The sequence below is a fragment of the Lynx rufus genome, unplaced genomic scaffold (assembly GCF_022079265.1).
Source record: "Lynx rufus isolate CCGP_SWC_20201006 ecotype Redwood Valley unplaced genomic scaffold, mLynRuf1.p SCAF_1, whole genome shotgun sequence".
NCBI classification, from domain to species: domain Eukaryota; kingdom Metazoa; phylum Chordata; class Mammalia; order Carnivora; family Felidae; genus Lynx; species Lynx rufus.
The window spans coordinates 2177382-2200303 of NW_025814823.1; the positions used below are offsets into that span (position 1 = coordinate 2177382).

Genomic DNA, 22922 nt, shown 5'->3' on the forward strand with positions numbered 1-22922 from the left:
AAATTCTTCAAAATCTTGGATTTTAGGTTAAGAACGTCTCATCTACAGAACTAGAAGCGCAAATAATTATTATAAACCACACTTTTCATGATTGAATAGAAAAAGGATTATTTTATATTAGCTATCATTTACTGAAAATTTATAATTATATACCAAGATCTACACTAAATGCACATCTCATTTACGTATCTCACTTAATATTTCCACTAACCCAAAGACGTAGATATGTTTAGCCTTGTTTTAAAATAAGGACACAAGCGCTTACAAAGCTAGTGACTCTCGCTACACTAGTAATAGAAAAGCTGGGGTCTGATCTGATATTCACGTTTTCGTTATGTATGGCAATGTATTAGTCATGCAAAATGAATAGTATTAAGCGCACAAAAAATTTAAAAATCAAATACCCCCTCCTAAAGTCTGGCACAAACTTTGTACTTCCTTAGTCACAACTTGTAATGTGACTATACGAAAGTAAAGTTCCTTTTGCTTCCCCGCGGAGTTCAGCAGCATAGTGGGTTCTAGGGCCACAGCACCTCGATTTTATGCCAATTTTTCACATAGTCTCTGTCTGACCTTGAACAAGTTATCAACCTCTCTGTGTCTCAGTCTCCTCGCCTGTGAAATGAAGACAACAGTGTCTACGGCACAGGGCTGTTGTGAAGTTTAAATGAGTGTGTGTAAAGCACTCAGAACTGAGTAACTGTCGGCCATTACAGTATCTGCTATTTGAACAAACTCAGGAGGTACGTAATACATAACGTAAAACAATTTCCTATACTGAAGTGACCACACTGGTCACTCAGAAATTCATCCCTATCGTAAGACTCTCACCTGAGAAAAGGAAGGTGCTGGAGGAGTCACCCACCTCAGTGCAGGAAGTGGGACAGCAGAAATACCAGTGGCTTTGGAACCAGACTAACCCGAGTTCAAATTCTGGCTCTCTGAATAGTAGTTTTAAAAACTGAACAGAGAGCACCCGGGTGGCTCAGTCGGTTGAGCGTCCAACTTTGGCTCAGGTCGAACTCATAGTGAGTTTGAGCCCCACCCTGGGTTCACTGCTGTCAGCGCAGAACCCACTTCGGATCCTCTTTCTCGCTCTCTACCCCTCCCCCAGCCTCAAAAATAAACAAACATTAAAAAAAAACAAAAAAACTGGAACAGGCTTCCTCCCCTTTGTGTCTTTTATTCCTATCCATTCTAAGTTCGTGCATTCTTGATTAAAAAAAAATTACTCTTGGGGCGCCTGGGTGGCGCAGTCGGTTAAGCGTCCGACTTCAGCCAGGTCACGATCTCGCGGTCCGTGAGTTCGAGCCCCGCGTCGGGCTCTGGGCTGATGGCTCGGGGCCTGGAGCCTGTTTCCGATTCTGTGTCTCCCTCTCTCTGTGCCCCTCCCCCGTTCATGCTCTGTCTCTCTCTGTCCCAAAAATAAATAAACGTTGAAAAAAAAATTAAAAAAAAAAAAATTACTCTTGTGATGACACACGATATTCAAATTCAAACCAGAATTTCCAAAAGATGGTTCACTAAGAATAACAAATGAAATTTTTAGCCATGATGTTGAGTTGGAAAAAAAATGCACAGAGACTCATAGTGAGCCCCTTAAAAAATCAATTATCAGGGCACCTGGGTGGCTCAGTCGGTTGAGCGTCCGACTTCAGCTTAGGTCATGATCTCACACTCCGTGAGTTTAAGCCCCGCATCGGGCTCTGTGCTGACAGCTCGGAGCCTGGAGCCTGCTTCAGATTCTGCGTCTCCCTCTCTCTGACCCTCCCCCATTCATGTTCTGTCTTTCTCGGTCTCAAAAATAAATAAAAATTAAAAAAAAAATCAGTTATCAACATATGTACATATATGGACATATCTCTGAAATACCACAGAAGATACAGAACACGGGAAAATCTTGTTCTTGAAGACATTATCTGCAGCAATTACAATATCCATTTAATAGTCAAATCACGCAGACATATCTTGGCAGGGTTAATTATATTTTAAAACTTCTACAGAAAGGAAAACTTAAGACTGTTTTTTCTTACTCCTTGAAGCTGATGTGGTGTAGATAGGTAAGTCCCTTGCCGCTCTTCTCAAAATTTCTTGTTGTCTTTCTTGGCTGAATTCCTTTTCGTAACGTTCTTTTTCAGAATTGGACAAATAGAACTATAAAAGGAGAAATAACTATTAATTCTTTTTAATCCCATGATCATGAACTATCACACTCAGAAAGTTTTATCCAGAACAAACAAAAAACATTTTCTTCCATGAAGAAAAGGCAAAATTTGTTTTCAGATTTAAGAGGCTAAATCAAGTACATTTTAACAAAACTACATACCTTTGACAGATTAAAAAATATCTGCCCTCTATTCTAATGATGGGAAAGAATATGAACTAGAAAATTGTGTATCTTTGCTTTCTACAGACAAAACTAAATACCTCCCAACCAAAAAGGGTTAAGTATACACTTTCTACTAGAAAAACTCTGGTGTTTGAAAATTAGTGTCAAGAAATTTTTAATTTTTGGAAGGATGGCCAAAGATTCACTTGCTTTGGGCAACAGGTTAAATCGCGGGCATGGGGTCCAACCATTTTCTGGCCAAATATCTCAGTGAGGACAAGCCATTCTTTTACTACTTTGTTTTAGCTTTGAAAAAGCTAACCAACAGGAGTACTTTCTGCAAAATGACTAAGGGTTGTCAAGGCAGGCATAGTCTCCTTTTCTCCAAGAGCGATTCCTTTATGGAGTTATTTGTAGTTTCCATCTCTCACGTCTTTAATCCCACAGTGTGGCCAGCTTGCAGTTCGTTTCCTTGAACAGCAGCTTCCCCACAAAGGACTGTCCAGAGCTGCTCTTCTTGTCAGGTCGTGGTCATCCCAGCATCTCAAGGACCCTGAGTCTTATGCCTCTATAATTTCAGGCAGATAGCTGCTTCCAGTTTCTCTCTCTTTATTTCACAGAATTTCTTTTTCAACTAAAATTGGCTTGAGACTTGCTCTGTTTCTCAATTTTTACTTACAGGGTTTTGCTTGAATGGAGTTTCATCTCTTTCTGTTCAAGTATTTTGAGCCACCTGCTAACTCACTACTAAACGTTCATACTCCTGGTGCCCCACCATCAATAATAACAGTATTAGCTTAGCAGTGCAGTCTCTCCTATTACAAACAAGGCAACAGTTTGGCATGTCTGAAGGAGCTCTGGGTTGAGGAACTTTCTAAGACTGCGCATCTACTGACAGAGCTGACATTAAGATACAAGTCTTTTGAGTTTTACTCCAGCATGTGTCCCTCCATACTAACGTAAAATAAACGTTCTTGATTTTTGCAGACTATTACTCTAACCTGACCAGACAGCACAGTTCAGGATGTGGAAGTCTATTTAGATTACCTCACCTGGTTCTCACACTCAAATCTTGATGGCACAAGAAATCCCCAAATGATTTGCAAGGAGTAATACAGACAAATAAAAAGGACAGAAAGCAGTCAGAAAAGATTCCCATAATCTTAACATGAGACTGTGGAGGTCACTTATCTAACCTCCCGGGCAGGTAGGAATCTTCAGATGACGTTTCTGAGATCCAGTCCCTCTTGAATCAGATAATGAAGTACTTCCCTGCTTTGCAAAATGGCCCATTCTCTTTTAAGAGAATTATAACTTGTAACTTGTTTGAATTAAACGTTCTTTCCTGACATGATGTGCCCCTGTAGCATTCACAGTAAAGTATAAGAACCATATGGTATGATGATAAATATGTATTTGGAAAGGAGACGTTCCTTGTAAAACGTGAACAGATTTCCCTGGACCGTCCTATTTCTAGCCAGGCCTCAACATCATCACTCTGCCTTAAGGACTACTGTCACAAACTATGAAAAACTTAAACGAAATGAAAATCTCACGAGACACCAGAATTTTAGGTGAGGAATGGAACAAAAAAAATGTTAATGGGTTCGAGTTCTGAAATTATTATTATGATTCTGGTTTTCATTAAAAGCTATGACTATCATTCAAACTATAAAACGCCAGTATCTTAAATTCAGTGTTCAGATGGTTCCATTTAAATACACATTAAGTACCAGTTAAGAACCTGGCACTGTTCCAGGTAACAGGAATCCACAGATGAGTAACAACGTGGCCCTTGCCTCCAAAGTCCGTTTCTACAGTCTGGTCGGAAGGTCAGCCACGCCAACAGAGAAGTACAAGTTACAAATCAGCGTAAGTGCCAGGTACGATAAAAGCTCCCTTAGGAGGGAGCGGGAACTGCCAATGAAAGCGTCTTGGAGGAAGTGGGGTCCGGGCTGGGTTCTGAGAGATAAACAGGAATCTTGCGGGAAAACAAGGAGGGGAAGAGAATCTCGGTAACAGGCGCAGCATGCAGAAAGCACGAAGACGTGACCGCAGCAAGGTATAGTCAGCGCGAGATAGGACTTGGCTGTCGAGGGCCAGGAAGAAGCAGTGGAGATGACGCTGCTAAGATGTTAGGTCACGAAGGGTCTCGTGCACCGTGCGGAGGAGCACGGCTTGCACCCTGTAGCTGTCACGAAGGGTCTCGTGCACCGTGCGGAGGAGCACGGCTTGCACCCTGTAGCTGTCACGAAGGGTCTCGTGCACCGTGCGGAGGAGCACGGCTTGCACCCTGTAGCTGTCACGAAGGGTCTCGTGCACCGTGCGGAGGAGCACGGCTTGCACCCTGTAGCTGTCACGAAGGGTCTCGTGCACCGTGCGGAGGAGCACGGCTTGCACCCTGTAGCTGTCACGAAGGGTCTCGTGCACCGTGCGAAGGAGCACGGCTTGCACCCTGTAGCTGTCACGAAGGGTCTCGTGCACCGTGCGAAGGAGCACGGCTTGCACCCTGTAGCTGTCACGAAGGGTCTCGTGCACCGGGCGGAGGAGCACGGCTTGCACCCTGTAGCTGTCACGAAGGGTCTCGTGCACCGGGCGAAGGAGCACGGCTTGCACCCTGTAGCTGTCACGAAGGGTCTCGTGCACCGTGCGGAGGAGCACGGCTTGCACCCTGTAGCTGTCACGAAGGGTCTCGTGCACCGTGCAAAGGAGCACGGCTTGCACCCTGTAGCTGTCACGAAGGGTCTCGTGCACCGTGCAAAGGAGCACGGCTTGCACCCTGTAGCTGTCACGAAGGGTCTCGTGCACCGGGCAAAGGAGCACGGCTTGCACCCTGTAGCTGTCACGAAGGGTCTCGTGCACCGGGCAAAGGAGCACGGCTTGCACCCTGTAGCTGTCACGAAGGGTCTCGTGCACCGGGCAAAGGAGCACGGCTTGCACCCTGTAGCTGTCACGAAGGGTCTCGTGCACCGTGCGAAGGAGCACGGCTTGCACCCTGTAGCTGTCACGAAGGGTCTCGTGCACCGTGCAGAGGAGCACGGCTTGCACCCTGTAGCTGGCCGGCAGCCGCTGCAGGGTGATGGGAGGAGCGATGGGGCCGTATCTTGTCCTCCGAGAGAGGACGCCTAGTGACAGAAGATGTCTGCTGGCTGTTCAGATGCTGCTCCTCCTCACCGTTCATTCATTCACATATTTAGCAATCTGCCTGCTGTGTAAGACGTCTGACTCGAGGCAATGGAGACAGAGCAATAAACAACGGAGATCCTCCCTTCAAAGAGCTAAGACTTCAGTGAGAGAGACACTGTGCTTATAGAGGTCTCAGTTTAGGTGCCACGTCCTCAGAGGTTTCCTTGACCATACGACCCGAAGTAGCTTTTCTCCCTGGTGGCTTTTATTGTTATGCTTTACTCCATCATCATGTTCTCACTCTAAAGCTAGGTAAATGTATCACAGTTATAATCATTTGTTTACCATCTGTGTCTCCCATGTCTGTCTTGTTCCCTTAATTCCCAGAGCCTAGCACAGTCTGGTAAACAGGAGGTGCTAAGTACTTGCTGACAAAGAATGAAGAATATACCCAGGGGCGCCTGGGTGGCTCAGTCGGTTGAACGTCTGATTTCAGCTCAGGTCACGATCTCCCAGTTTGTGAGTTCGAGCCCTGCGTCGGGCTTGCTGCTGTCAGCGAAGAGCCCCGCTTCGGATCCTCTCCCCCTTCTCGTTCCACCCCTCCCCCGCCTGTGCACACTCGTGCTCGCTCTCTCTCTCACTCTTAAAAATAAAAACACTAAGGGGAGCCTGGGTGGCGCAGTCGGTTAAGCGTCCGACTTCAGCCAGGTCACGATCTCGCGGTCTGTGAGTTCGAGCCCCGCGTCAGGCTCTGGGCTGATGGCTCAGAGCCTGGAGCCTGTTTCCGATTCTGTGTCTCCCTCTCTCTCTGCCCCTCCCCCGTTCATGCTCTGTCTCTCTCTGTCCCAAAAATAAATAAACGTTGAAAAAAAAAATTAAAATAAAAAAAAAATAAAAACACTAAAAAAAAAGAAAAAAAGAAAAAAATACCCGTATGCATAACTTAACTTTCCTAAAAATGTAGAGCTTTTTAGAGTCAAACGATTTCCCTGCGTCTGATGGCCAAGTGTTTTTCTAACCTCTCAGCTCACAGAGTCCTTTTAATGCAGTTACTTTAGGAGCCACCTCACAGCTTTGTAACTCCTACAAGGAGCTACCTCAGTCAGCCATCAGAGAACCACAAACTCCTGCTCTTTTCTGGCTGTCACCCTAGCTTAACTTAGCCGCCCTTGACGATTTCATAATCAACTCATTCAGTAGTGAACACCTACTACGTGTTAAGTAGTGGGGAGACGGGTGTAGCACAGAACAGCATGAAAATGATCTCTGCCCTCAAAAAACGGACAGTAAAGTGATGCATTCAAGGCACCAGGCAACTATGAAACTGGACGGTAAGTTCTATGACGGGAAGGTAGAGCGTGCCAGGGCAGGGCCACTGGCCACAGGCCGGGGCAGTCAGCTCACCTTCTCAGAAGAGGGAGCGTGAAGAATGGGGGTGTATGTAACGGCTTAGGTCCTGGGCTGAATGCTAGATGGATGCAATATGACAAAACAACAACCAAAATAAGTAAATAACACTCAAATGGTGCTTATTATGTGCTGTGTATTCTTCTGAGCACTTTACATACACTATTAACCATATACTGTTATTATAAACATTACTAACCACATATATTATTAATTTATTCAACGTTTACAACAATCCCGTAAGGCATATACTAGTATTGTCCTCGTTCCACAGGACAGACGTGAGGTACAGACGGTTGAGGGAAGTCTCCAATGTTGTTGAGCCGGGGCAGTCTGGGGCCGGAGCCTGAGTTCTTCACCTCTACACTGTACTGCTTCTCAAAAGCATTACCGACTGTGTTTCTTATTCTATGTTTTCTTTCCTATAATGACAACTATTTACTTCTACACATGCTATATTTTCAACGGCCATCACTAGTATTAAGTGATCCAATAAAATCAGTTCCTTTTCAACTCAGAGCTTAAGGTATGGATGGCAGTTTGTAACATAACTTTAAAGGGGTGACTAATTATTGTCAAATGTCTGAAGAATATATGAAGAAACACAAAGTTTGATCAATGATTTCACTACCCCTTAAAACAAAAGCACCCAATAGAAAAAAAGGGCAAAAACCATTTGGCATTTTCTTAATGCTCAATTACACACCACATATGATCCAGCAGTTGTAATCCTAGGCATCTACCCAAAAGAGCTATATACGTACGTTTGTAAATATGCATGTATGTGTATATAATATGCATATGCAGAAGAATGTTTACAGCAGCCCTATTTTTAACAGCCTTAAACTGGAACCCACCCAAATGCCCTTGCCCATGAACAACAGACCAGCTAAACGAACTGTTATTTACCGCAACCGAATACTCAACAAGAATGAGAATGAATGCTTCACAACTATATGCAACGACACGGGTGAATCTCGCAAACAATGGTAATGAAAGAAGCCAGACACACAAACACACAGAGTGTAGGATCCCATTTACATGAAGTGCAAAACCAGGCAAAGCAAACTGATGCTATCAGGGGGGCAGGAGAGTGGTTTGTGGCAGGTGGGTGCCTGGAAGGGCGCACGAGGAGGCTTACGAGATGCTGGAGATGTGTCGTGTCTTCGACTGGGTGGTGGTTACTAAAAGGTGTTCGGTTTGTGAAAATCCATCAAGCGTACACTTATGTTTATACTCTTCTGCATGTATGTTCTACAAAAAGTTAAATGAACGTTGATATCATTTTTAAACACAGGGTCTATAATTCTGAAAGAATTTGACAGGAGGGGAAATCATCATCATCATCACCTATCACTGGTTGCCAACCATGTGGCAGGTACTGTGTTAAAAGCTTTACGTGAATGAATCTCACTCAATCCTCACAAACATCTTACGGAAACAGGCACTATTTGTTAGCTCCATTTTCCCATGAGAAAACTGAGGCTCAGAGACATTATGTAATGTGTTAGAGCAGAAAATCAAACTCAGGTAACCCTAATGCCAGAGAGCATATTCTTAGCCACCTAGCTATACCAAATGTCAGTCAGCTATGTCAAGCTATGTTTCAGGAGAAACACACTGGTCTTAAAACTTACTCTACATGAATATTTACTCACATTATTTTTCCCAATGGAACCTCAAATTAGAAGAAACACTAGACATACTAAAGTATAACAAACAATAGCCTAGACAAGTTGTTCTCACAACCAAAACTTTCTTCTGTCGCAGCACATTTGTTCAGGCCTGAGAAAATACGTTAAGGTGTCCAAAAATAAACTCTACTTCTCTAATTCAATTCTCTGTCCCTTAAGATTTTTTACTCCAATAAAAAAAAAAAATATGTCTTTAAGAAAACATAGCATGGCAGAAAAATACCAGTATAAGCAAACGTTAGCACTATTCTCGATCTCAGCGAGCTGAGCGGGTTGTATCTGAGACCGGGCTGACGACTCACATTCACAGTGTGGAGTCACCAAGCGAGTTCATGAGCGGAAACAGAACAAATGCATTATGTAATAAAGTTTTAACGAAGGTAACACAGGGAAAATAATTCCACAATTAGCTACAGCATTTGGCAATTTACCAACATGAAATTTACCTCTTTGGAGGGGGAAGCGGGAGATGTGAAAATTGTCATCCAATAGGACCATACAAACATAACAAAGAACAGATGGAAAGCCACAAGGTAAACAACGGCCTTTCCTGGTAAATAAAAACAAATAACATTTCATTGAATCCAGGTGAAAACAGGAAGAAGCTTTACATTAAAACACAATATTTAGGGTCAGGAGGCTTAATCCAATAAATAACCTTCATTAAAATCTACTGAGGACATCAAATATGTAAACGCCTTTATCTGCATGACGTCACAATTACAGATACGAAGAAACATTCAATTCCTGCATTTAAGGGTTATCAGCCTGGTTTGTAAGTAAAGACTGCAGTCTAAGAGATTTGATTTTATTAAAACGCTTAAGGTTCAAGTTGAAACACCTTCTCTCAGTGTACTTCAAGGTCTTTCTAAAAGTTACATCTAAAAGTTACATTTTAAATGATTTAAAACTTACTTAAGACAGAAGCCACCACCATGAACATTAAGTCCAAGGAACTATCAGCTGCAAGTAATACAGGGAGTTCCCATCACAGTGAGTAATGAGTCATCTGAAAAACTCAGTTCCTGGATTGTCCAGAAAAGTTATGCTAAATTTCATTCTCCTTTCCACAAAGGGTACCCAAGGATTTTCAGCCCCTTAAAATTCCTGCCATAACTGGTTCCCAAGTAGATTAGCGTAACATTCTAACACCCTTAGCTCCAAATATCAACTCACAGATATAATTCAAAGCTTTTTGTTGTTTCTGCAGTTTTTCTGTTTGAAAGAAGCAGAACAGGTTTCCGAAAGGAGCAAGGACTGTTTACCAGGTGCCTAAAGTCCTTTTCCATGTGGAATGTGGCACCACAAACCACGGAACAAAACCAAGAGACACAAGCATAAAAGTCTGCAATTCTACTCGTTTTGAAAGTTGAGATCAAATATTACTTCTTCCACATAAGCCTTCTCCATTACTTTTGCAACTCATTACCTCTTCATACCATACTGCTTCCAAAATCTGCTCAGACTTCAGTTAAAGCACTTAATTGGTTTCATTAAAGTTAGCTGCTTAATATTGATGACCTAATACATGCAAAACATTTAAAACAGTGCCTGGCACATAATAAATCCTTAATAAATACTGGCTATTTTTTTAAGTAATCTCTACGCCCAACGTGGGGCTCGCACTCACAACCCTGACATCGAGAGTCGCATGTCTACTGACTCAGCCGGCCAGGAGCCCCAGTACTGGCTATTATTATCATTACTATCCAAGAATCTTAATTTCCTCTCAAAATTTGGTTCTTTTTGCACGTTCCCTATTTCAGTGTTTCCCAAGTTAAAGAAATGATAAAAGTTTTCACTGGTCTGCAGTGAAATGAGAAACATGAAGAACAATGTAGTGAAGTTTTCATAAAGCTAACATGTATTGAATTCGAAGTACTACTCTTCTTTGGTCTGAGGTTATTTTTCTCTCACTTCTGGTTTAAAAAGTGTTCTGTTGAAATAAAATAACGATAAAAAAAATTAACAATCGTTGGACCCAGCCTTTTCTTTTGCTGTTATACTGGTGCATGTGTGGCTGAGAGAGCAGAACCACCAGTCCCACGGTTAACTGGCGCGGGAAGCCCGGGCCCAAGGACTCCTCACATCGCTCCGCTGATCCGCACAAAGTCCTTCAAATTCCAATTCCTAAAATCTCCTTCAAAGTAAACTCTCTCTCGTTATTTTCACTCTCAGTGTAACAGCTCATATCCTGTTGCTGATCTCATTTGGTTCACTGCAAAAGCCAACTGGTCTCCTTGCCTCCAGCCCATCTCAATGGCCAGTGTAAAATGTGTTGTTCAGAGTATCACCTTGGCTGTGACACGGCTGGGAAGGAACTCCACGTGCATGACTGGTGTATGCGCTGTAAACCACTGGGACTTCTTAGTAGCCACGTTTGACCACAGCTACTCAGATCACTAATTCCACCCACTGAAAGCCTACCTGAAGGTATATAATGTATACCTTATTTCTAACCCTCCCTGTAGTCCTGGAAGGTGTTCTTTCAGTTTACAAACGTGAAACCTGAGGCTCAGAGAATTTAGTATCTTGCCCAGTGTCACTTAGTAAATGATAAAGCCAGAATTAAAACCCACATCCGCTTGACAAAAATCCAAGGTTCTTTTCATTACGTCGTATTTTCCAAAAGTATATTTTCCTTCACTTTACCCACCATCTTAGTAGTTACATCTGATTTCAGAGCCAACATCTGATGCCAAGATAAAATCTTTCCCACAACTCCCATCTATCTTCAAATTTGCTTTTCAACGTCCACTAGAACTGATTGTCACCCTCACTGAAAATTCTGGTTTCTGAAAATCTCTGCTCCCTTCAGGCTGAACCCCATGGTCTACCCAGTGGATTCATTATTATTCCTTCGTTCGACTTTCCTTTGGAAAAGTATACTGGAGCTCAGTCTCCTACTGTTATATGAACAGTGAGGCATTTACTGAGTCTGCAGTATTATTTTTACTTAGCTTGCTTCACTTCTTTATATTTTTCCCTGGCCTCCATATTCAATCAAATTTGTCAATCTTCGTCTGTATACTACTGTATAGCTTTGAGATAAATGGCAACCTTGAGGTACTTTAAACTTCTTAATCATTTAGTTACTTACAACTAAGGTCAGCATATGAAACAATATACTCTCAAAATATTTTTAAAGACATTTAATATATTTTTAGAGTATTTCTGCTCTCCACAGAACAAAATGGTTTCTGCTTTAAAAAATCTCAACCCTCAGCTAAAAGAACAAAACAGATAAATCTCTTAGCATAATGCCTGAAATATAATAAGTTCTTAACAAATGGAAATTATCACATTATAATGTAATCAAACACTGCTTTTATTTATTTATGTTTATTTTTAATCTTGAGAGGGAGGGAGAGAGAGACAGACAGACAGACAGACAGAGCACAAGCAGGGGAGGGGCAGAGAGAGAAGGAGACACAGAATCCAAAGCAGGCTCCAGGCTCTGGGCTGTCAGCACAGAGCCCAACATGGGGCTTGAACTCACGAACCACAAGATCATGACCTGAGCTGACATTGGACGCTCGACCGACTGAGCCACCCAGGCGCCCTGATGAAATACTGCTTTTAAATAAATTAGAAATAATGTGATTGTTAGTAAGAAAACTTCTGGTCACATATATATGCTATAAACCATTGGTCAGAAGTAACAAAGTAAAATCTTAGTTAACTAAGCAAATTAAATAAAAGCAAAAAAAAAATCTATAAATCAAAAAATCTGATTCAAAAATCACCTGTAAGTGAATTTAAAAAAACAAACAAATAAGCAAACAAAAAAACTCCATTAAAAGAATCTTTGAAAGACATGGGCAAAATAGCCCCAAGAAATAATAAGTTAGATGTTCTTTTATAAATACTTCAGAAATTTCTCTGCTTTCTGTATCTGTGCTATCACATATAGAAAACAGTTTTGATTTAAAGGAAGAAAATCAAGCCTACCAAGGGGAAGTCTATATTCCTCTCCAACCCTGGCTAGAACTGACAAATCAGAGTCAAAGGCAACTTGAGATCTACATGCTTAATGCCTAATTCTTTCCAATAAGAATAAGTATTTATCAGTAATTTCTAACTGTTCAACTGCTTTACAAATCCTCTGGATTTTGTATCTCAAATCAAATTTTATTTTTGAAATTTGATTTCAATAACTTAGTATTTTCTTTTATCCTGGTGAAATATTGAGCAATGATTTTTCCCTCTAGGCATTATCTCGTTGACTAGTTGTTACAAAAAGTAGAATTCCCTTTCAAAATAAACTCGTAATACAATTCACAAATTTAGTCTGGTGATTTTGTAAGATGTCTGTGAGCAGTAAAGCATTATTTTTAACAAACACATTATCAAGAGAACCATCAGTAAAATCTGGGCGTCATGAAACAAAATCCCCTCGTCAACCCTAGCTAGAACGGATATTAAAAATCTTTGGGGGTGCCTGGATGGCTCAGTTGGTTGGGCACCTGACTCTTGATTTTGGCTCAGGTCATGATCTCGCGGTCCTGGGACCAAGCCCTGTGTCAGTTCCATGCTGAGGGTGGAGCCTGCTTGGGATTCTCTGTCTCCCTCTGCCCCTCCCCCCACTCAAGCTCTCTCTGTCCCTCTAAAATAACTAACGAAACATTAAAAAAAAAGAAAAAAAAATCTTTGAAGTACTACTGTCAAGAGTTCTGAAGAACATACAAGGCATAAATATGTACATAAATATATCAAAGAAGTTTGGGTACTAGGTGCCTTACAAAATAACAGCTACTCCAATTTATATAAACACCACAAATGAAAAGATATCGAATGAATACAAATAAACACAATACTGTATCTCCTACTTAAACTTTAAAAACATAGATTTTATTTCTGAAAACAAAAACACATATAGTCATCACTAAATAAAAGCAAGCGGGTTGCAATTACGATACCATAAATATTCTACTTAAATTGAGACTTAAATTGCCTTACCGTTTTCTCCATTTCCAGAGAGAGTAACTAGAATAGAAGAAAAATAGTGAATAAATAATATACTTTAAACATTTTGTACATAAATTTTATTTCAGAGCAACTATTCATCCTAATATCTTTTTCACAAAAATAAAATTTAGTTAAAATATGTAAACACTAATGCAAATTCAAGATTGCACACTTTTTATTATTTTTTTAAATATAATTTATTGTCAAATTGGCTAACATACAGCGTATACAGTGTGCTCCTGGTTTTGGGGGTAGATTCCCATGATTCATCACTTACATACAACACCCAGGGCTCATCCCAACAAGTGCTCCCCTCAATGCCCATCACCCATTCTCCCCTCTCCCCCACCCCTCTTCACCTCTGTTTGTTCTCTGTATTTAAGCGTCTCTTATGGTTTGCCTCCCTCCCTCTCTGTTTGTAACTTTTTTCCCCTTCCCCTCCCCCATAGTCTTCTGTTAAGTTTCTCAAGTTCCACATATGAGAAGACTGCACACTTTAAAAACACTAAAATGCTAAACATAAAATTTTTTTTCTCCTCAACCAATCACATTAAAATTTTTTTCAGACCTTTGTTACTTTCAAACCTATCAATATGTATACAGTTATGTTTTCTTTAGCTCTTTCCTTAATGCCACCTACAGAATAAATAGGACTCTCCTCTATGGCACTCATATTTACGTAATCAGTCTGGGATGTACCTTACTAAACTTTGTGAAAACTATACTCAAGACAATTTGTCTTTTTCTATAGAAAAAAGGAAAGGAACCCATCCCTATAATTTTTAGAGTGCTTTTTATCTCTAGCCTAAAACCCTGGGAATTGCTATTTATTCCTTCTCTCCAGGTAGTCCAATGGCTTTTAGGTCCTGTTAATTCTACTACCTAAGCCTCTTCAAATCTGTCACCTCCTTTCAATTTTTCCCATTACCTTATTTCAGGCCCTCTTCAAACATAATGGCTTAAAGACACTTTCAACTATCAGTTTCAACACACCTCACCACCAGCAAATTTGATGGCTGAATATTCTTTAACACTTCCCAGCAGCCTTCGGAATAAAGTCCAAGATCTTCAGGGTAGCAACCACAGGCCCTCTGTGATCTACCTCTCCAGTCTGTCATTTGCCCATACCTGTGGTCTAATTATCCTGAACAAACAGCAGTTTCCTAAATGTATCAAGCAATTTCACATGTGCTGTGTGCCTCTCCAACTCACACTCCAAGGCACAGTTTAAATACTACCTCCTTTGTAAAGCCTTCCGGAGTCCCTCTTTAGGCAGAGCAGACACTCCTTTCTATCATCACTGCTCACTCTTTCATCTCTACCATGCCACACCATTTTTTTTTTGCAATTACTTGGTGATATGTCTGTCTCACTCTACTGGACTGCACAGGTGTGGAATCACGTCTTAGGTTGACAACCCTAAAAATTATTATTAACTGTATTTTACAGACTAGTAAGCTAAAGCTCAAAATATTTAAGTGACTTGGCTAAAGTCGCAAAACTAGTACATGTAGTGTAGCTCAAGCCTCCTTGGACTTGTATTCTGTCCTATAGTGTCTCTCACCTTATTCATTGTTTTAGTTCCAAAGCCTGGCATACAGCAGCAATGCTTAAGAAATATTTGTTAATTCAATAACCATTTTGGACTAAAATCTGTTGATAAAAGAGAGAAGTACCTGGACACCTCCTTAATAAACTAAAATATATCTACTTCAATCCCCAAACCAGCATAACTAATGAGAAACACGAGAGAAGTATTCCCACTAACGTTCAGGAACAAAATAAGCAAGTTCATGATTTTTTTTAAAGCATTGTTTTAGAGAGGCATAGGGCTTCTTCTCAACCCAGCTCAGATCAATCAGGTAGAACAGCGGAGTAGTTAGATCCTGGGCTGGTCCCCCCTGGCCTCACAGAGCATTCCCCATTTATGCTAATATACGCTAAAAATATAATTTTCAATACTGTCCTGATGTGAAATGATTAGGAAGCACTAGGCAAGCCACACAATTATGAGAAATAAATTAGTGGTATACAAATGGAAAAGAAGCAAATGTATCACTACTTGTATATTGTAAGACTACATGCCTTCATAGCCAAAGAAAACCAACGGAGAAACTACCATAAACGAAGGTGGTAGTGGTATACAGAAATCAGAGCTTTCCCAACATACGTGCAATCACTCTGTAGAAATTATAAGTGAATAAAAGTTTTATTTATAAAGCCACCTAAAAAGATAACATTCCTATGGATGGACATAAGAACTGGGCAAGATCTACACGAGGGCTCCCCACAAGCCTCCACTGATACCATGGGGACGGATGCTTCATTCCTGCCCCATGGGAATGGACATCTACCAACTGCCCAGGCCTTCACCTGCTCTGTTACGGCCCCAGTAGGAAAGTGGGGGAGGAGATACAAGAGGGTTTCCTTGTGAAAGCTGGGCCAGGGGGAAGTCTAAGCCCACGCTCAGCCTCTGCTGGAGAAAGTGGGGACAGAGTGTAGTTTTTCCATGGTTTTTGGCTGGAGCAGGGCAGTTACTGTCTAGTTTGTCTTCCTAGGTTGCCCTTCTCCTGGTTTGGCTAAAGAAAACCAGCTTTCTTGGGGTTTTTCTGTCTGTGCCCACTGGTGCTTCCAGGTTGGCAGCTTCTCTAGCATGCAGGATGGGACACATGAAGCAGGGAGTTTGCCTCAGTATCATTCCTCAGGCACCAAGGTCCTCAGCTGATCTGCCTTTCTCTCTCCACACTTCAGCATCTTATGTTTGTTTATGTTCCAGGGTTTTATTATTATTATTATTATTTAATGTTTATTTATTTGAGAGAGAGAGAGAGAGAGAGACAGACCGTGAGCAGGGGAGGGACAGAGAGAGAGGGAGTCACAGATTCTGAAGCAGGCTCCAGGCTCCGAGCTGTCAGCACAGAGCCCGATGCGGGGCTTGAACTCGGTCAACTGCGAGATCGTGACCTGAGCTGAAGTCGGACGCTCAACCGACTGAGCCACCCAGGCGCCCCCCGTACAATATCCAGGGGTTTTCGTTGTACTTAGCAGGAAGAACAGTAAGAGTGTGTATTCACTCGTCCCAGAACTGGAAATTCCAATTTGTTTCTTTTTACTGCAGAGTAGTATTCTATTGTATGGAGGTCCCACAACTTATTTATCCATTTACCAGCTGATAAGACATTTGCTTTTGGTTTTTGGCTACTATGAATACTCACATACAAACCTTTGGGTGGACATATATTTTCATTACTTGGGTAAATACTAGATACGAGATTGCTGGAGCTCTGTTTAACTTTATCAGAAACAGCCACACCGCTTTCAAAAGTGGCTGTATTGTTTTACATTCCCCACCAAAAATGTATGTTACAAGTTGCTTCACACCCTCATCAACACTTGGAACTGTCAATCTTTAAACTCGCAGCTATTCTAAAAAATATACAGTGATACCTCATTGTGATTTTGTGTTTCCCTAAAGACTAATGATGCTGAATATCTTTTTACATGCTTATTGGCCAGTCCTACACTTCTTTGTGAAGTTGTGTGTTGAAATTGTTGGCCACATTTTAATCATTATTTCCTTTATTATTGAACTGTAGGCTCCTTATATATCCTAGATATAGTCCTTTAACCAATATATTGTGCAAATATTTCCATCTAGTCCATATTTTATCTTTTCACTTATTTAACAGTGAGTTTTATTTATTTTTTAAAGAAACACAGTAAAACAGTGAGTTTTAAAGAGCAGAAATATTTTATTTTGATGAAGCCTAATTTATCTTTTTTTTTTTTTTATTTAAAAAAAATTTTTTTTTTCAACGTTTATTTATTTTTGGGACAGAGAGAGACAGAGCATGAACGGGGGAGGGGCAGAGAGAGAGGGAGACACAGAATCGGAAACAGGCTCCAGGCTCCGAGCCATCAGCCCAGAGCCCGACGCGGGGCTCAAACTCACGGACCGCGAGATCGTGACCTGGCTGAAGTTGGACGCTTAACCGACTGCGCCACCCAGGCGCCCCTATCATTTTTTTTCTTATATGGTTCATGCTTTGGGCCCTACTTAGCAAATCTTTACCAACCAGAGGACACAAAGACTTGCTCATATATTTCTTTCTTGAGGTTATACAGGCTTTACATTTAGGTCTGTAATCTATTTTAAAAGCTGATTTTAAAAATTAGGGTATAAGAAAGATGGTATAAACAGGGCTGAAATAAATTTTATTGCATTTAGATGGCCAACAGTTCCAATCTTTTTAGCTGAAACTATCCTTTCCCTGTTGAATTGCCTTGAAACTTTTGACAAAAAACTAATTAAAAATTAAATTAATGGGGGTTATCTACGTGGCTCAGTTGGTCAAGCATCCGACTTTGGTTCACGTCATGATCTCATGGCTCAGATTCTCTGCTGTTAGTGCAGAAACCGCTTCAGATCCTCTGTCTCCTCTCTCTGCCCCTCCCCCATGCTTTCTCTCTCTCAAAAATAAACATTTTTTAAAAAGTAAATAATTAATATGTGTAAGGGTCTGTTTCTGAACTCTTATTCTGCCTATTGATGTATATGTGACCAATCTTCCCCCAATACCACACTCACTTGATTATATGTAGCTCTTAGTAAATCTTGAAATCAGACAGTGTGAGTCCTCCAACTTCTTCTTTTTGAAAGGTGTTTTGGCTATTTTAGGTCCTTAGCACTTCCATATAAATTCTAAACTTATCTTACTGATTTCTTTAAAAAAAAAAATGCCTGCTGGGATTTTGGTTGGCTTTGTGTTGACTCCATAGATCAATTTGGAAAGAACGGACATCTTTGTAATAATCAGTCTTCCGTTCCGTGGACACAGTGCATCTCTTCATTTTAGATTTTATCTCATCAATACACAAAATCTTGTATGTATTTTGTTACATTTATCCCTAAAGTGTTTAATGTTTTTGATGTGATTATAAATAGTGCTTTTAAAAAATTTCAATTTCTAATTCTTATTAGTTAGAAATATAGCTGAGTTTTGTTTAGTGATCTTGCATCATATCCTATGAACTTGCTAAATTCACTTATTAGTTTTTAGTAGTATTTTTGTATATTCCTTGGGATTTTCTATATATATGATGTCTATTAACAGTTTTCCTCTCCCTACTATCTATGTATATGCATATACATGCTTCTTTTTAAATAAAACATCTCATGAGTTCATACTAATAATTCAAATTCAAATTCAAGTCTACAAAGTTTTTATCATTTATCTTGTAATTGTACTTTTTTTTTTAAGAACTGAGAATCCTGGTTCTCAAAGACAGGATGAAGAATTAGGATATCGTATATTACTCATTTTATTTTTTAAATGCTTATTTTTGAGAGAGAGAGAGAGAGAGCAAGCAGAGGAGGGGCAGAGAGAGAGGAAGACAGAGGATCTGATGCTGGCTCTGTGCTGACAGCAGCGGGTCCAATGCAGGGCTCGAACTCTCCAACCACGATATCATGACTTGAGCTGAAATTGGATGCTCAACTGACTGAGCCACCCAGGCGTCCCTTATTACTCATGTTCTTTATCCCATATTGCCCACCCAACAACTTCGATAATGAGACCAATATGATTACTGAAAATATGATTACTCATTTAAATAATTTTTTCACACTGCTGTCCATTTTCTAATAGTTCTACTACATCTACATGTTGCAGCATATACCCAATTACAAACTATAGTCCCTTTTCCTTATTACCTTTACTTATAGGTCTTAGGTCTCTAAGAACAGACGTATTTAATGTTCATATCAGAGTTTAAGTTGAGATCTCTGCAGTCACTCTGGTTGTCTAAAACTCATTCCCATTCTCTAGCAAACCGGTTTTGTCATAGATATTATTCAATTTGTTGAATGTTTTTGTGCTCTGGGGAGACTCAAAAATAATGCACCATCACCTTCCCAGAATCTCAGGACAGTGACTTTTTGAAAAGAACAGACCAGAGGTGCCTGGGATGGTTGAGCATCTGACTCCTGATTTCAGCTCAGGTCATGATCCCAGGGTCATAGGACTGAGCCCCAAGCTTAGCACAGAACCTGCTTAAGATTCTTTCTCTCGGGGCGCCTGGGTGGCTCGGTCGGTTAAGTGCCTGACTTCAGCTCAGGTCATGATCTCGCGGTTCTTAGTTTGAGCCCCGTGTCGGGCTCTGTGCTGACAGCTCAGAGCCTGGAGCCTGTTTCCGATTCTGTGTCTCCCTCTCTCTCTGCCCCTCCCCTGCTCATGCTCTGTCTCTCTCTGTCTCAAAAATAAATAAACGTTAAAAAAATTTTTTAAAAGAAAGATTCTTTCTCTCTTCCCCCACCCCTCTTCCCTGCTCTCCCATGGGCGCTCTCCCTCTTCCTCTCTGAAAACAAATAAGTAATGAAAAGAATAGGCCACACGCCTTATGAAATGTACTGGATTTGTCTGTTTCTTTTTGGTGTCCTCAACTTCATACTCTATCCCCTACCCCAAACTCCTCTTCCTATTATTCTACTCCAAGTGTAAAGGTTTCAATGTAATTTGGGGGTGGGAGGGAGAGAATGGACAAGAATATTCAGATCTGAAGTATTCTGGGATCAGGAGGTATATTATTGAAGTTTGTCACTCTGCCACACTTGGATCACTTGACAAGGTAGCAACCACCAAGTCTCTCCTTTGTGAAGGCACATTTTTCACTTAACAATCATGAAGTCTTTTGTGGGGTAAAAGTTAACAATATGTGAATATCTTCTTCACCCAACACGTTTCACCGAATGGTGTTAATATCCCCTGATGAATCAATTATTTTGTAGAATTTGAAAATTACCATTAAAAACCCTCTTTTATTTATTTCTACACTTTTAAGCAGGCATTCTTCTATAAAGCGCTTTCAACTAGTGATTAACTAGAGTTTCCGAAAAAGGCAGCACAAAAACTTAATTATTGCCCTTTACCCACTTTCAGAACAGAATGTTGATATAACACTCAACTCCACTGTTAGCAAATAAATTCCAATTTTCTCTTTTTGAATATCAATGAGGAAAGTTATGGATTTTTATTTAATATGCCATTATCGGCTACCCTCATTCTTTTTTAGGCTCAAACTGTCTCGTCTTTGGCCAATGCTCTTCCGAGGGACCCCTGCAACCTCCTGAATGGGCCCCATTAGTCTCTGAGCACGTCTTTGCTGTCTAGCACAAGATGTCCCAGGGCTCACTTTACATCTTCCCTCTTGCAGACCTGAAATGAGCCATTTCTCCAAGGGGCACTGGTTTTTTTTTGTTTTTTTTTTTTGTTTTTTTAAGTAGGCTCTAACCCTAATGTGGGTCTTGAACTCACGACCCCTACCCATACCCCCCCACCAAATCAAGAGTGGCATGCATTATGGACCCAGCCAGCCACGGTGCCTGCATTGGTTCCTTTTAGTAGTATTTGGAAACCAAGTGTTGAATACTAGGGGTGCTCATAGCTACTGGAGTTTCATTGCTTTTAGGCCCTTTGGGATGACCGAAATAGTGTTACAAATCCGTATTTATATTCACATTGATATTTCCAATTCAAATAGAACATTATGAAGTTTTTCCTTAATTTTCTTGGCATTATATTTGTATCTCTTTGCATTTATGTACAGTGAAAATCTTAGTTCCTAATTAATTTACTTACTCAGCTCATCCTAAAATATAAACAAAATAGTTTAAAAACTGCATACTAGTTTACGGTTTCTTTGTAGTTTTAAAATTCTGCTTCGTTTTGGCTTTAAACTATATCCCACGAAGGAGTACAATATCCAAAAGCCACTTGAAACGATTCTTTCCTGTGTATAGTATCAATTTTACGTAAAATTAAGTTATTTGTGTCATGGTCCCAAACTTTACAGTTTGCTTTTGCCTCCTCTTTGTTTAATTTTATTTTTTGAATATGCAAAAAATATAAATGGCTTAAAAGTCAAAACTACACAAAAAGGTACTCAGAAAGACCTAGCTTTCCTTCCTTACCCTCTCACTCCAGGTAGTCATTTTTATTAGCCTCCTTTACCATATTTCTTTTAGCAAAGTAAACAAATAAAAATGTATTTCTAATTTCTTCCTTTACATATTTATTCTGCATCTTGCTTTTCTCATTTAACACACCCTGGAAATCACTGCACATTAGTACATAGAGACAATCATTGTTTGTGTTTTAAAGCAGTGCACAGTATTCCATTGTGTGGGTGTTCCAGTTCTACAATCAGGGCTCTATTGATAGACACTTGGGCAGTCTCCAACCTCTACTGTTACAAACAATGTGGCAATGAATAACCTTATGCATGTGTTGTTTATTTGTGGAAGTTTATTCTCAGTGTCGATTACTGATAATGAAATTGCTGGACCAAAAGTAAATCTGCCTGGTTTCCCCAAATCCCTGTTAGAAGGGTTGTTCCATTTTGTACCCCTCCCAGCAATGCTGGAGACTGCCCGTTTTTCCACCATCGACCCAATACAGTGTTTCTAAACGTTTTGTATCACAGGGTGATTTTATTTTGCGTTTTCTTCTACATGAGAATAAGCATCTTTTCATATGTTTATGAGCCAGTCCCTTCCTTCCATCCTTTCCCCTCAACTGTTTCTGTCACTTATGCACTTTTTTTTTTTTCTATTGGGCTTTCCTCACTCCCCGCTTATAAGGCCATCCACCCATGTTTCCTTCCAGTACTTGAATGTTTTCATTTTTTACATTCAAATGTGGCCCATTTTGAAAGGGGAAAAATATCAGATAAGCCTGAAAAATCTTGTGTCGCCAGAAAGTCAGGAAAGGATAAATGATGGCGACATGTGGAAAGAACATGGAAAAGTTGAAGGGGCTCCTCCCGGCCGAATCCGGGACAAGACGAGGAACAGATTACAGAGTCTCGAGGTATTTGCCCACAAAGACACCCATCTGGAGTCAGATGCCGAGACACCGTGCGGGCTACAAGCCGTGTACTAAGGAGAAATCCAACCGTGGCACAGGCTTATCAAAACCTTGGCCGACTACAGAGAGCTCTAGAGCAGGCGGCCCCTTCTCACTCAGACACGGGATGGATGCAGGCTGGCACAGGAAGGTGTGACCGTGTGTGCAGTCAGTCACACTGACAGAGCTGACAGCCAGAAGCTGACACAACCGAGCGGCAAGCGCTTCCTCGAAGGATCTGTGTGGTACGTCTGAGTCTACTTATTAATTACAAAGAAACGCTGTACCTTTACGGGATGGAGAAACTTGGCCTGAAGCGCCGGAAGTGGTAACTGAAGTTAACATCCGAGACGTGGTACAATCAATGGCACAGCGTCACTCTGGGGTACTCCTGCTAAAAATATGCGCTTTGAATCTAATCGTGAGGAAACACCACCTAATTTAAGGGGCCTTCCGCAGAGGAAGCCTGTCCTCGTCAAAACTGTTGTGGTCATG

General features: G+C 40.9%; 1 protein-coding gene across 4 annotated transcripts in view; it reads right to left on the bottom strand.

Annotated features, from left to right (window-relative positions):
- The window catches only part of ZDHHC20 (zinc finger DHHC-type palmitoyltransferase 20), a 68879-nt gene that overhangs the window by 30010 nt on the left and 15947 nt on the right, over nt 1–22922 (bottom strand). For all 4 annotated transcript variants that reach the window (XM_047077704.1, XM_047077688.1, XM_047077696.1 and 1 more), the window contains exons 2-4: nt 13516–13542; nt 9003–9106; nt 2034–2154 (exon numbers count right to left, since the gene is read on the bottom strand). In XM_047077704.1, coding sequence (XP_046933660.1) covers nt 2034–2154; nt 9003–9106; nt 13516–13542 — 252 coding nt within the window. The remainder of the gene's footprint in view (nt 1–2033; nt 2155–9002; nt 9107–13515; nt 13543–22922) is intronic.